General features: G+C 40.1%; 1 protein-coding gene across 1 annotated transcript in view; it reads left to right on the plus strand.

Moving 5' to 3' along the window:
* The window catches only part of LOC129711795 (dual specificity testis-specific protein kinase 1-like), a 35,351-nt gene extending 26,401 nt beyond the window's left edge, over positions 1 to 8,950 (plus strand). Inside the window, exons 7-9 of the mRNA XM_055659730.1 lie at positions 497 to 580; positions 3,450 to 3,536; positions 5,089 to 8,950. Coding sequence (XP_055515705.1) covers positions 497 to 580; positions 3,450 to 3,536; positions 5,089 to 5,190 — 273 coding nt within the window. The 3' untranslated portion in view covers positions 5,191 to 8,950. The remainder of the gene's footprint in view (positions 1 to 496; positions 581 to 3,449; positions 3,537 to 5,088) is intronic.
* The last annotated feature ends 5,395 nt before the right edge of the window (positions 8,951 to 14,345 follow it).

Genomic DNA, 14,345 nt, shown 5'->3' on the forward strand with positions numbered 1-14,345 from the left:
CCATAAACTTTCTACATTTTGGCAAGTTTTTCCAGATCTAGGCAGAGATTTGACGCGCACTTTCAATACAAACTAAACCCGCTTCACATCCCCTTTTGAAAACCTGTTGGACATTTTCAATCTATATTGCTTTCAAATTATATAATCCTCACCAGGAACAGGAGAGTGTACCATCTTAATAACATAACCAGAGCTCTGAGGAGGTTCCATTTCAGTAATAAGTTTAGGAATACATAACTTGGAATTGGAAATACACATGTTCAGAATGATTTATTTTTTTAGCAGCAGTTGAATAAATATTGCCTTTGCCCAGGTTTTTATGTTCGATAAATCTAGAGTGGTGAATGTTCTGTGGCACAAAGTTACATTGCTGATTGCTATAAATGCCATTATCTGATTTATCTACAAGCTTGACTCTTTGCAAAGGTATGTTAATGCCTGGCATCAAATGAAGCATTGTGCTGACAATTGTTCTTAACCATTGTATATCTTCCAGGTTGATGTTTTCTCCTTTGGAATAGTATTATGTGAAATACTTGGCAGAGTTCCGGCTGATCCTGAAATTCTGCCCAGAACGCAGGTAGCTATAACGGAGTGATTAACACTAGCACCATGGCGTTTTCAAGCAGTAGCTGCAGGCATTTTCAGAGCAATGGAATTGCTGGCAGAATATTTGGTTGTAAATTTGGGATTGGCATAATTGAAACAGTACAATGATTCCACTGTTTTTGCCTGATAAGATCATTTCTCTGAAACTAGATTGTGAAAGCAGGGCTCAAAAGATTTTTAATCTTATTTTGTTGGAAATCCTTCCTGAGTTTGACATTGTACTGTACATGCTGTCACAGACAGCTTTATACTACTGTCGTTCCATCCACGCCCCATACATGCAAAATTTATTTAGATGTATTTCCGTTAAAGTGGCTTGCTTTAGTTCATTTTGATATAAGATAGTGAACCGGGGCGGGGGGGGGGGGGGGGGGGGGGGGGGAGGAGATGGATGTAGGCTAAGTGCACTTGTTCTAAATTTTAGGCTGATTTTGATCAGAATCTTGCAACTGATTAGATTCAAATAAATGAAGTTGCTTAAGCTCAATGTGGGAAATTGTACTCCTGTAATTATTAAGCATATCATGTGCTCATAAATATAATATATATGCATGTGTTTCACTTGTCTTAATAAATGAAACTGGGCAGGTGGTGCTGGGCCCATTGCTGTTTACAGTTTATATTAAAGATTTGGATAAGAATGCACAAGGCACAGATAGTGATCTTGCAGATAACACTAAAGTGGGCGGTATCGTAGAAAGTGAAGATGGTTATCAAAAAATTTCTGCAGGATATTAATCAGCTAGGCAAGTGGGCTGAGGAATGGCAAATGCAATTTAATGCAGATAAGTGTGAGGTGTTGGATTTTGGGGAAGTCAAACCAGGACAGGACCTTCGCAGTGAATGGTGGGGCACTGTGGAATGTTGCAGAGCAGAGGGATCTCAAAGTACAGGTACATAATTATCTGAAAGTGGCATCACGGGTAGATAGGGAAGTCAAGAAGCCTTTTGGTACATTAGCCTTTCTCAGTCAAGGTACTGAGTATAGAAGTTGGGATGTTATGTTACAGTTGTACAAGACATTGGTGAGAGTGCATTTGGAAAGTAGTGTTCAGTTTTGGTCACCCTGCTATAGAAAGAACATCATTTTGCTGGAAAAGAGTGCAGGGAAGATTTTAGAGGATGTTGCCCAGAGTCAAGGGCCAGAGCTAAAAGGAGAGGTTGGGCAGGCTAGGATTTCATTCCCCGGAGCACGAGATTAAGTGGTGATTTTATTGAGGTATATAAAATCCTGAGGTGGGTAGATGGGGTGAATGCAATGTAGGGGGATCAAGAACCAGAGAACATGGGTCTATGCTGAGGGGAGAAAGATTGAATAGAACCCGAGGGGGAACATTGCCACACACAGGGTGGTGGGTACATGGAACGAGCTACTGCCGGTGACACTAGTTGATGGAGGTACAATAACAACAATTAAAAGACATTTGGACTGGTACATGGAAAGGAAAGATTTCGAGGCATTTGCCATACGCAGACAAATGGGACTAACTAGATGGGGCATCTTGTTTGGCATGGATTATATCTCTGATTCTATATGGTTAGTAAGTTTATTTTGTCTCCAAATAGAGTGAAAAGCTTTGTTTGCATCCTATCCAGTCAAATCATACTATACATGAATACAATCAAGTCATACACAAGTACAACAGGCAGTGCAAAGAGGAAAATACCTGAATGTGGAATTTATGTTCTGGCATTATAGTATTATAGATGCAGATGACATATTTGAGGTCTTGTGCATAGTGAGGAAAATTGTCTAAGGCTACAACAGGATATAGATCGGATGAATAGTTGGGTAGAGCATTGGCTATTAGAATTTAATTCCAAACAACTTCAAGTTGATGGGTTTTGGGAAATCAAATAAGGAAATGTTGATAAACAGAGGGACTTTGTGTAGTTCATCCATAATTCCCTGAGCATGGCGCTAGGTCGATAGGATGGTGGAGGCAGTGTGCAGCATGCTTGCTTTCATTGGTCAGGGCATAGAATATAGAAGTTGGGACATTATATTGCAACTTTAGAATACACTGGTTAGACAACACTTGGAGACCTATGTGTAGTTCTGTTCGTAACACAGGGGGAAGGATATGGTTGTGCTGGAGAGAGTGCAGTGGATACTCACCAGTTATGTTGCCAGGATTGGAGGAAGTAGCTATGGGGAGAGATTGGATCAGATTTGTTTGTTTTCCCTGGAGCAAAGGAGCCGAGGTGAGCTATCTCCTGATGGAGGTAGATGCATACATGGGATAGATAGTCAGAATCCTTTTGTCCATGGTAGGAATATCAAAAACACGAAGGCATAGCTTTATGGTCTGAAGGCAAATGATTTGTGTACACAGTTCTTATTGTCTGGAAATCACTCCCAGAGGAGGTCTTAACGACAGTTGCTATGTTTAAGAGACATTTAGACAGAAATTTGAAGAAGGAAACTGACCTAAAACAGGCAAATGGGATCAGTCCAGATGAGCAAAAAGGTTGCCATGGATGTGGTGGGCCGAATGCCCCATTTTTGTGCTGTGCAACTTGGGGGATGCTGAGAGGAGTGGTGATAGAGGATCGGGAGTGAATGCCAAATTGTTTTCAGAATTATAAGTACTATAAATTACACTGTAATTATTGCATAATCAAATATATATAAATAACATTGATTTAGTGCAATTAACAGTATTGAAAAACGCATTTAATAATGGTATGGCAAAGGCAAATTCATAATCAGTGAAGCAATTAAAAATCATTGCATAAACAGTAAAATATTGACACCACGTATTTATAAATGGCTTAGTGATGTTTAGTTAACCCGTACGTCAATCTTTAATTGTTTTATTTGTAATTTTGTTGTCTAGGATTATGGGCTTAATGCTGAAGCATTCCAGGAGATGGTGAACGGCTGTCCAAAGCGGGTGCTGGAACTAACTGTTAACTGCTGCAGGGTGTGTGTAATTTATCATTTGTCAGCATTTTGCTCCACTTCTGAACATCACTTGCGTTGATCTCGAACATGCAGCCACTGCTGAGGAGTAGTTTTTCTGTGTCTCACTGATGATGCACTTATCATTGTCAAGAGTTGTGTTTCACAGGGAAAGTTTAAAACATATTGTTCAATATTCTTGACAGTTCCATATCCTCAATGAACATGCACAGGTGAAAGGAAGGTGAATGGTACAGATGGATATTTTATCCTGCAGTCTGTAATAAGTGGTTTAGACCATTTATAATCCCCTTTTAGTGTGCAACATCAGCAAGCCAAATGGATTCAAATAAAAGGACAAACTTTTGTAAATCGTTAAACAAAGATCCCCCTCAATGAAGGCATTATTCCAATTGTAGGCGGTATCATGGAGATAATTTACAGCAACGAGTATTATTTATTCTGTGATGAGGCTTGACGCTGTTCTTCTCAATCCAACGTGGCTGCAGATGAAGGGGCAGAGAAACATGAATTTTAGGAAGGTAGACAAAAATACTGGAGAAACTCAGCGGGTGAGGCAGCATCTATGGAGTGAAGGAATCGGTGACGTTTCGGGTCAAGACCCTTTTTCAGACTGTTAGGAAGGTCAGATGGTGTGTGTTACTTTTCCCATCTATTCCTATCCATGGATTTGGAATATAGGCTTCAATAAAAGGACAAATATGTCACTGTCCATGACTTGTGCATCAATAGATTGCACTGTGAAGAAAGTGGCCCCAAATAATCATTTTTAAAATGCTGCAAAGAGTTTCAGCAAGGAGGTCATGTATGATCTCTTTTGGCTTTGTACAGCATCTTTTCACATCAGTATACCTAGGGAGGGACCACAACGGTGGTTTACGAAGGTTGTGTGCCAAAATTGTGTATTATTACTTGTGTCTGCAAGCTTGCCCAGATTATCTGCGTGTCCATGTGCGTTTGTGTGTGGTCTCGTTTGGTCGTAGGCTTCCTTGCCTTGTCTTTGCACTAAGACCTCAGCCTGTCAGGCCATGTGTTGGTTGTTGTGCACTGGCCATCCCACTCTTTAATTCATGCACGGGGATTAGTTCCGCTTAGGGATACAGCATGGAAACAGGCCCTTCGCCTCACCGAGTTCACGCCAGCTCTCGATCACCTGTTCCCACTAGTTCCATGTTATCCCACTTTCCCATCCACTCCTTACCCACTGGGGGCAATTTACAAACCCGGGAGGCTTTGGGATGTGGGAGGAAACCGGAACAACTGGAGGAAACCCACGTGGTTACAAAGAGAAAGTGCAAATTCCACACATTTAGCACCCAAGGTCAGGATCGAACCCAGGTCGCTGGCGCAGTGAGGCAGCATGTCGACCAGCTGCGCCACTTTGTAGCCCCTTTCCACTCGTTCAGAAATGGGGTGGAGGGGAGTCATCCTGGACCCCAAGGGAGGGCTTGAGCACCGGATGTATCAGGATAGTGTATGTAAAGGAAATGTAAATATGTGTCCAATAAAGAAAAGACAATTCAGACCATGCCCTCTGCTCTCATCCCCTGCAGATCGATGCCTTTAAGAGGCCGTCCTTCACCGAGTTACTGGACCAACTTGAGGATGTAGCCGAAAGTTTGGAAGCAAACAAAGACGTTCAGATCCCTGTGTGAATCTGTCCGTGCTTAACTCGGCCACAAGGCCTTATGTGAGTGATAGCAGGAGGAAATATTAACTAGAGGAAAAATGGATCTGTGTTCTACCGGAATTGGAGAAGTATTTGAAAGGGCTGACTTTTGGATAATAATGAAAGCGCACAACATCAGTCTGTGAGCCATCACGGGGGAGAAATCCAGACTCCAGGAATTATGTTGCTGACTTAGCTGTCCTTGGGCATCTCTTCCTCACTGGAAACTAAATTGAAAGGAGATGTATAATGTGCAACCACTTTGCTATTGTGTGATTTACACTGTTACCTAAAATCCATATCATCATAATTTCATGTAAGTACATTTGTAACATAATTCAGACAATAGCAGTCATTTAAAGAAAAATGCCAATGTAAATTTTCATTCTGGGTTACTGGGCAGGTAAGTGTTTTCATTCATTGCAACGCACCTGTCAGGCCGATATGTGCATCGTTTATACTGTTCTCATACCGAAGACAACTTTTGAGAATTGACTAATCTTTAGTGTTGGTGAATTTACTGTGCAAATATCTTAGTATGGACTCTAATCAAATCACCTACAATAGTTCTTCATTAGAGCTGCTTATTTTGAATAATTTCAACCTCGAATCAGAATATGTAGCAAGATCAGACATTACACAGGCAACATGTCCTGAAAATCTGTTTTGTTCAAAACAGAATCTCTACCAAGGTGTAGCAATAGAGTTGTATTTTTGTCCATCTTAGCACATTAAACTCAAATCCGGTTCTTGTCTAAGAAAGTGCTTCACCCATAATCAATTGTTCGTGGAACATTTCAGTGGGTTTGAATTTCCACATGGGTCTATCAGTCAGGTGCCTGGAGATATGATCTGAACCCCATTCAAGCCAACTTTGGGAACATCACCCTGGAATGGTTGAATGCTAGTGGATTCAACTTTAGAATCCAATACTGTTTACCCGTGTTGCCTTAACAAGCTATGCCTTGTCCTTCCTGGTGGATGTGAGCTGAAGTAGGTAACATTGTGCCCTACAGATGAATGAGTAGAAGAAAATATTCCCAAGTCAAAATTTACAATGTGCTTCAAAGAGAGTAGTCATTGTGATGAAATGTGTCTGGTTTTCAATGAAAGGACAGTTCATTAGTGTATCAAACTGACAGCCCACTGTTACGCATATATTTTGGAAACTAATTATGTGAAAATATGGCATTGGCCTACCATATTAATTGGCTGATCACTAGTATTGATAAATTATGACAAGTGATTAATATTGACTTCAATTGATCCATCAATTTCTCGCAGTCCAAATGTAATCTTGTGGTTCAGTTGAATATGGCAGCGATATGCTGAAGTCAAGGGGAGAATCTTCTGCCATGCTTGGTTATTTAAAAACTAGCAACTCTGTGACTGCAGAAAGCCCCAAAGCCCTTAAGTATAGTTTGAAATGTAGACTCTCCATGGAAAAATGAGTTCTCTCCTTTGCACATCAGAAAGCTTTGTAGGCATAATAGCTAGATAATTGTTTTAGAAGATAAATGTTGTTTGAGGGAGAAGTAGTGGCAAGAAAATGGACTGAAGGGTATTGCCATTTGAAATCCTTAGGCCTGGGCCATATTAGTTAATATAGTTTAAATTGATGGTGTTAATAGCTTTGGCAACTTTGAGCTAGGAAGGGAGCAAAACAACAAGCTTCCCACCTGAGGTTATAGAGGCCAGGCTGCTTGAAGTGCACGAGTGACCTGAGCAAGGGCAGCACTGGGTTTGAACAAGGTGCTGTGAACAATCAATGTCAGAATGACACAAATGGCAACACTCAATGGAGATATGTAGAGCAGCCAGCAGGAACCGTGCGCACGGAGCAGGCATATTTCAGCTTCTCGAGAGGACAAGGTAGGGGTGATGATAAGCACTGCTAATATTTTAAGATTACCATCAGTTGGAGATCAGTTACCATCAAACAACCACCGAGTGAACAACTGAGTTAATGACCTTCATGGGATCTGTTCAAGCTATGTCACAAGATGCCTCAGCAAAGTGGTGGGCATTTTGTGCAGAATGCAGATGGACGTTGAATGGCCTGGTGTCACTTTGATGGCCCAATTTTCTGGATTCAACATTTCAAATGGCGCAAAACCTTTGCCACTGTTGGATTGTGCCTGTGTTCCTATTGTGATCACTGGATGGATAACACACTGTTTTTCATGACTGACACTGGACAAATCTAACCGTGGAAAGTAAAGAACAGAAATAGTTATTCTCCAGTTCCAGAAGCAACTCTCATTTAACACTTTTGACTATTGATTTTTTTTATCCCTCTTATGCTATTCATCACAGCACATATGCAAATTAAATGTTCTTGGATATTTCTAATGTTGATTGGAAAAGTAAATTTGTAGTATTCAAATACATAGTGCAGGACTTGGCCCTTATGAAGTATTTGAAAAATGGAGAGAAACAACATATTTCTTAATTGCAGCAGGTATTTTCTGCATGTCGTTTCACTTTGAGGCCGAACAATTCAGAGTTACTCAGATATAATTTCATGTGCAACAGAACCATTTTCATGTGTGTCAGACTGATTAGGGGAAATATTGCAGAGCACATTTTTAAAAAGAACTCGCAGCTGATTTGTTTAAAATATCAGCAGAGGCATTACCTCATGGATAACCGGTGCTGGTGGGCATTGGACTTTGTGTGTTCTGCATTGCCCCACGACAATGTTTGTTTCCTTGGTTAGATTGAATAGTTGAAGCAACTTGCTTCATAGAACCTGGGCCCTTTATACCCAAGATGGTGGGGAAATTCAAAAAAACATCCAGGAAAGGCTCTTTGAGTTGACCTTGTGCCCTTTTATCGGCTGACTCAGCACCAACAGAGACAGAAATATTTTGTATCTGCTGCCTCAGTGAGAAAATTAATACCAGTAGGGACCATTTTTTTAAAGCTTTAATGGATACTAACTGCAAATCTAAAATTAACATAGGGAGCTTCTTTTTAACATGGAATCTGTCTGAGCCTTAAAAACCATCATTGGATGGTTTTAAAGTCCAGCCATAAAGAACCTAAATATATGAGAAAATGACAACATTTCTATGCATAAGATGCCTTAAGACCTATCAGAAACTAGTTTAGGAAGAACCGCAAAACTGGTTGAAGGAGTAGGAGTGTGGAGCATTAAAGTGCTACATTCTTTGCGCTTTACAGATTTGATTTCAAGAGTATTTAACTCCATTGTTCTTTCTGTATGCCAAGTAGTCAGTATGTGCTTTTGTTACTTATCTTAAAGAGTTTAATCACACATTTAATTTTATTCTCTTTTTCATGTTACATTTATTTATAGTTATGAGGTTATTTTTGGTACTTTTTCAATGAGTGAATGCTGCATTTTTCTACACAATGTACAGGGCAATGACAGATGGTGTATATAGATAATATGAATGCTTTCTGATTAAAGCATGTGGTTTGATCAATATCTGCTGGTTTTTAGATGGTGCTAAAATATTGGAAACTGTTATAGAGATCTGAACTTGTTCAAGCAACTGCTTTTTAGCTTGCGTTTGTCTTGTGCAGTTAAAACCTTGAGCTTGTTGATGCACGTTATGAAAAATGCTTAATCATGTATATTTTGTTAAGATAAATATTAGTTTGCAGCCTTAGTTACTTAAAAAAAAAATTCAAGTAGAGGCAGTAGGCAAGGACTGCGATGGGCTAGTCACCCCTTCGACACGTATAATAGCTTTAAAACAATAAAGTTTAACTGAAAAGTATGTTGCATTTTTACATTTTGTTTATTTACTGCAAAGGTGAAGCCGTTCATGGTAACTAGTGAGTATCAAGAATCCAATTTACCTCTGGAGAATAAATAAATGGGATTAATATTGGAAACTTCTTCTTGTGTATGGCGTGCATAGCTTAAAATTGTAAGACAACTTGTTCTGTTTGATCTTCCGTTTGTACACGCCAGGTTGATTGCATTTGTCGAAACAGGGTGGACCATGTGAAGGTTGCAATCTCCCACCACAATATTGGAATAGTACAAAGGGATAAAGATTGATGGTCAGTGCCGACTTGAAGGGCCAAAGGGCCTGTTCCCATGCTGCATATCTTTGACTCTATGACTCTTTAAAATTATCAATGGAAATATAGCCATTGTAAATTTCAGGTCTGTCATAGAAATGTTTCTGGCAGCGATCGCCATCCAAAATCCATTTCTCACTCATGAATGCAGGAGGACCCTTGATCTAGCTCTGCCATTCAATAAGATAATCACTGAACTGATTGCAACCTCATCTCCTGCCTTCCCCAGTAACCTGTCCCCACTCCCTTATCTATGTCTGTCCAAAAGTATTCTGATGCTCCTTCCACTGCGCTTGGACGAGGAGAGTGCAAAGACTTGTGACCTTCTAAGGAAAATGAAGAGCCTTCTCACTGACATATATGATATTACTCCAGAAGGAAATGAGAATCTTCCATGCGGCATTATAGACTTCCTTTCTATTGGGAAGTTCAGTTACCTGACCTTCTCATAGACCTCGTGCACTTCTTTCATTTTCAATGTGACACTTTATGAATCATCAAACAACCTTCTTTTGGAAATGGTGAAGATGTGTAGGATAACTGCAAAAATCAAGGCTTTCCTCCACAATATTAAAAGTATCTTAAGACAAATTATTAACTTGAAGAACTGAAGTAGGGAAGTTATGCTTCAGTGGAACAGAGCATTGGTGAGACCACAACTGGAGTTCTCTGTACAGTCGAAACAAGAGATTGCGGGTGCTGGAATCTTGAGCAAAAAAGTGCTGGAGGAACTTGGCATGTCGGGCAGCATCTATAGAGTCGAGTGGGCAGACATCATTTCAGGTGAGGATCCTTCTTCAAACTGATGGATCCCAACCTGAAATGTTATCTGTTTATTTCCCTCTACAGATGCTGCCTGACCCTTTGAGTTCCTCCAGTACTTTGTGTTTTTCCTCAAATTTCCAGTATAAGGTTAACCCGAGTGTGAAAAGGCCTACTGCCTTACCTGATTTGTATGCTTCTGTCATGGTGCAGTTGTGAATGGGCAAACCTTAGTCACTGAAGTTTTAAAGAAACCGGCTCTGTGCCCGCCATTTTTTTAAACTGCCTTTGTCTCAGCAACTGCTCCAGCCGTTCTTGGATGTGTTACTTTCCTTCCTTATCTCTTTTGACCACAGAAGGTCTGGGGTTGAAGGGGAAGTGGCTGCTTATAGAGTGGAAGATTTCTCTAAAACATTTATAAAAATTATAACCTGGCATCTGTGACCGTTGTCTACTTGGAGAAGAAAATAATGGTTGGTTTTAAATTGACAGTTTAGGAAAAGCAAGGTGGTATTTATGATCTCTGTTCTTAAGTGGAAGTGTGCTACTGTACTGTGAATTATTTTAAATTTGTATTTTGCATATTTATCACAAGTTCAGATTAAATTTACAATGTTTACTTTTATTGTGTAGATACTAAGCATTCTGGGAGGAACATATTCCAATGTCTAATTACAGATATTGTTCAAAAAATGATTAAAACGTATTTTATCGGCTACATTGGGAATGGAGGGCATTAGTTTAAAGACTTTCCAGCAAATTTAGTGAACCATTGGAATCCTTGGCAGAGACAAAGCATTGTACTGAATTCATGGACACCTTTAATAAGAAAGTTCTATTGAGGATGACACACTGGTCTTTAATAAACATGGTAATAGATGTCGCCTTTGATTCTGCAGCGATGACAACCTTGAGAGCCCAACATAAAACAACATTCTGTGGGTGGAAAAACAATTTGGCAGAGGGGGTAAAATACTATTCCATAAAACAAAGATAAAAGATGCTGGAAATATCGGAAATGCATTGGGTCAGAGAGAGGAATAGTGATTCAGGTTGGTGACCTTCAAAAATGCTTTGAGGTATTAACCCTTTCTTTCTCAACATACTTTACTGGGCCTGCTAAGTGTTTCCAGCTCTTTTTTAAATTTCCAAATCTTCACATATATCAAATAAGCTTTTGTGTAGTGCCAATTATCATGTTGACCATTCTACATTATCAGGCAGACAGGAAACATAACTTCCATGGTTCATTGTTATGAAAGTAGAGTAATGGCAGTCATTTTCCAAAGTCCGAGACTTTCAGTTCTATCACTGCTGCCTGCTGTTTGAATTGCTGCCTGAATTTGCATGATCTTCATACCATCCAACTGGTTTCTGGAAACTACATCAGAGTTCATTGTAAGCAGATCGAGAAAGGCAATTGACTTCACTGTGACTAGATGAGCAAATATTAAATTGATAAAGGAAACACAACACCATTTTTGTAACCATGGTTTTGTTGAGTAAGTTAAAAGCAAAACTTGGTACGACACCAACCAGGGAGTTGGATGGGTTCCAAAACAATTGACCCAGAATGCACAGGTTCACTAAATGGTTTATGCTGGATCAAAAAATGTGGATTGTTTCTATGCAACCAAACACTTGGTTAGGGTTTGAGCAAAATCACATATGTTCATCAGTGTGTGTATTTTAAATAAAGAAAGCTTGTGTTTCATCATTCCCAACTGGTCTGATTCTAGCAGTGCCAATAAAACCCTAATGTACAATTTTGTAAAGATTAATGGAGCTAAGAAGAGAAAACATAAGTGAGCATATTTCTTCGGGCCATGAACCATCTTAGATACCCATTAGTTCCCATTAAGGTTTAGTTGTATGGGACGGCGATTCCATTGAGAGTCTTTAGAAGAAGTAATGGTCTTCAGAAGAGGTGATCTGGGCCATTTTTCAGCACGTTAATGGCTTCCATTGCAAAGGCAATTAAACATTTAGATTTTGTTTTTAAATCTGAGAGCAATATCTGAAAGGAAGTAAATACACTGAGAAACTGCTGATAATAAGGACAGCCAAAACAGAAATATACACTACTGAGTTAGCATTTCCAAAATCTGTGGTCTCTCCTACCACGAAAGATAGAAACATAGGGAACTCGAGAACATCACCATTATTCCCTTTCCAGTTTCATCCCCATCTTCATTTAGAGTTAGATTACTGTTCTTATGGCAGGACTAACATTTGGGAACCCCCTGTCCAACAGCACTGTGGGACTCTTCTTCAGAAGGAATGCAGTGGTCCAAGAAGTTCCCTCATCACCATCTTCCAAAGATGTTTAGGGATGGGCAATAAATGCTGGCTTGTTAGTGATGCCTGCATCCTGGCAATGAATAAACGGCATAAAAATGCATAAACATCATAAATAAAAATCAATAAGATGGGTGTGTATTGTCCGACAGTGTTCAAAACTAAATAGTGGCATTCCAACAATTGAAAGATAATTTGTCTTCTTGCGTATGGCATGCACAGCCTTAAGTTGGAGGACAACATGTTCTATTTGATCTTAATAAATTGTGCACACAAGGTTGATTGCATTCGTGGAAACGGCAGACCACGTGAAGGTTGCAATCTCCCACCCCAGATAATTTATGTGTCTGCATATATGGGCGGAGTAAAAATCTGATGCTTATGCCACTGTGAGCAAGATTTTAAAATCATCTGCAGCATTAGGGTGACCATCTCTCTCCACTCATCTGGCTGTCATAGCTAGATTAAAGCTGATGGATGAAATTCCAGAAGAAATAGCAAATGCCTGAGACAATCTCAGAACAATGGGAAAAAGAATGATGCATCTTAGCAAGGGTACCTTTCCACCAGAGAGGGGAGCAGGAAGAATTTAGCTGAGACCACCTCTGTCAGATCTGGATTTGTTAACAGTTCTAAAACTCCTCTTCAATTTACTTGGCTGCCTGGACAGCACAAAGCCATTGCAGAAACATTTAAAATCCAATGAGCAACTCTTAAAACCTTTCAGAACTACCAGGGACGCCTTTGAAATGAATTAGCCATAATATAATTCAACCTTCTGAAACTGGCACTGGTTGTCTCATTATCAAGTAGTTGCCTAGAGCAACCATGTATCATAAGCATTGAAAAAATGATGGCCACGATTCAAGCTACTAGTCCTCAAAGCTCATTACGAAGGTTAAATGAACCTGCAGTTTCTTATTATACCAAAGTCATTGAGAATGATTCATGTGTATTATTAATCGTTGTTGTAATGATACACCAACAGTGCGTATACGTAAAGCACTATCGGACTCGCCAGACTTCCATTAACATTCCTTACAAATAAACTAATTTCTCTACGAATTCTAGTTATTCCCTACCCTGACAAAAGAAAACAGGTTCTGATGGAAGTTGAAATTGTATTGGTTGGGGTACTGTCCATTTAGGACACACTTCATTTAACACAATTACATTAAAATATTTAAAATTGGATGTGCATCATCCACCATAAAAGGCTTACTAGTGTGCCAGTTCTCTCTCTTGCGGGCTTCCTGTGGGCATTGGTGAAGATGAGTGAGGAGGGGAGGGGTGTGGAACAGTGGTTGAAGCCCTGATCAGGGCCTAGGTGAGTTTACCTGGAGTGGGTGTCTTGGATAAAATTATCGACTGGCTGAAGATCCGCATTTTGTGGAGGTCTGGTTGGCGTCATGGCAGTGAGTGGGAAATTGGTAACCTGAAAAGCCACGTGGAGCTTGAAGGACAGGGGATCAGGAATGAGACTTGACATAAAGGCACAAAAAGCAGGAGTAACTCAGCGAGCATTTCTGGAGAAAGTGGATCTGCAACATTTTGGGTCAGGACCTTAATGTCCCAACCCGAAGCATCGCCTATCCATGTTCTGCAGAGATGCTGCCTGGCCCACTGGGCTCCTCCAGCACTTTGTGCTTTTTGTTCAAGATTCCAGCATCTGCAGTCCCTTGTGTCTTCGTTAGACTTACTGTGATTGTTCCTCCTTCAGCCTGAAGGGTCTTGACCCGAATCATCACCTATTCCTTTTCTTCAGGTTTGCTGCCTGACCCGCTGACTTACTCCTGCATTTTGTGTCAGTCATCAGTTCCTCAGAATGACCTGGTTTAATATCTCCTGCCACACTGGAGTCTTGCTCAGTGAATTATATAATTTGGTATTCAGCCCATGTGAAAATCATATCAGCCGCAAGTTTAGTTTCGTTTAGAAATACAGCACCGAGTCCACGCAGACCCGCACATTAACACTATCCTACACGCACTAGAGCCAATTTTACATTGATACCAAGCCAAT

Source organism: Leucoraja erinacea, chromosome 31 (assembly GCF_028641065.1).
Source record: "Leucoraja erinacea ecotype New England chromosome 31, Leri_hhj_1, whole genome shotgun sequence".
In the NCBI taxonomy this organism is placed as follows: Eukaryota; Metazoa; Chordata; class Chondrichthyes; order Rajiformes; family Rajidae; genus Leucoraja; species Leucoraja erinaceus.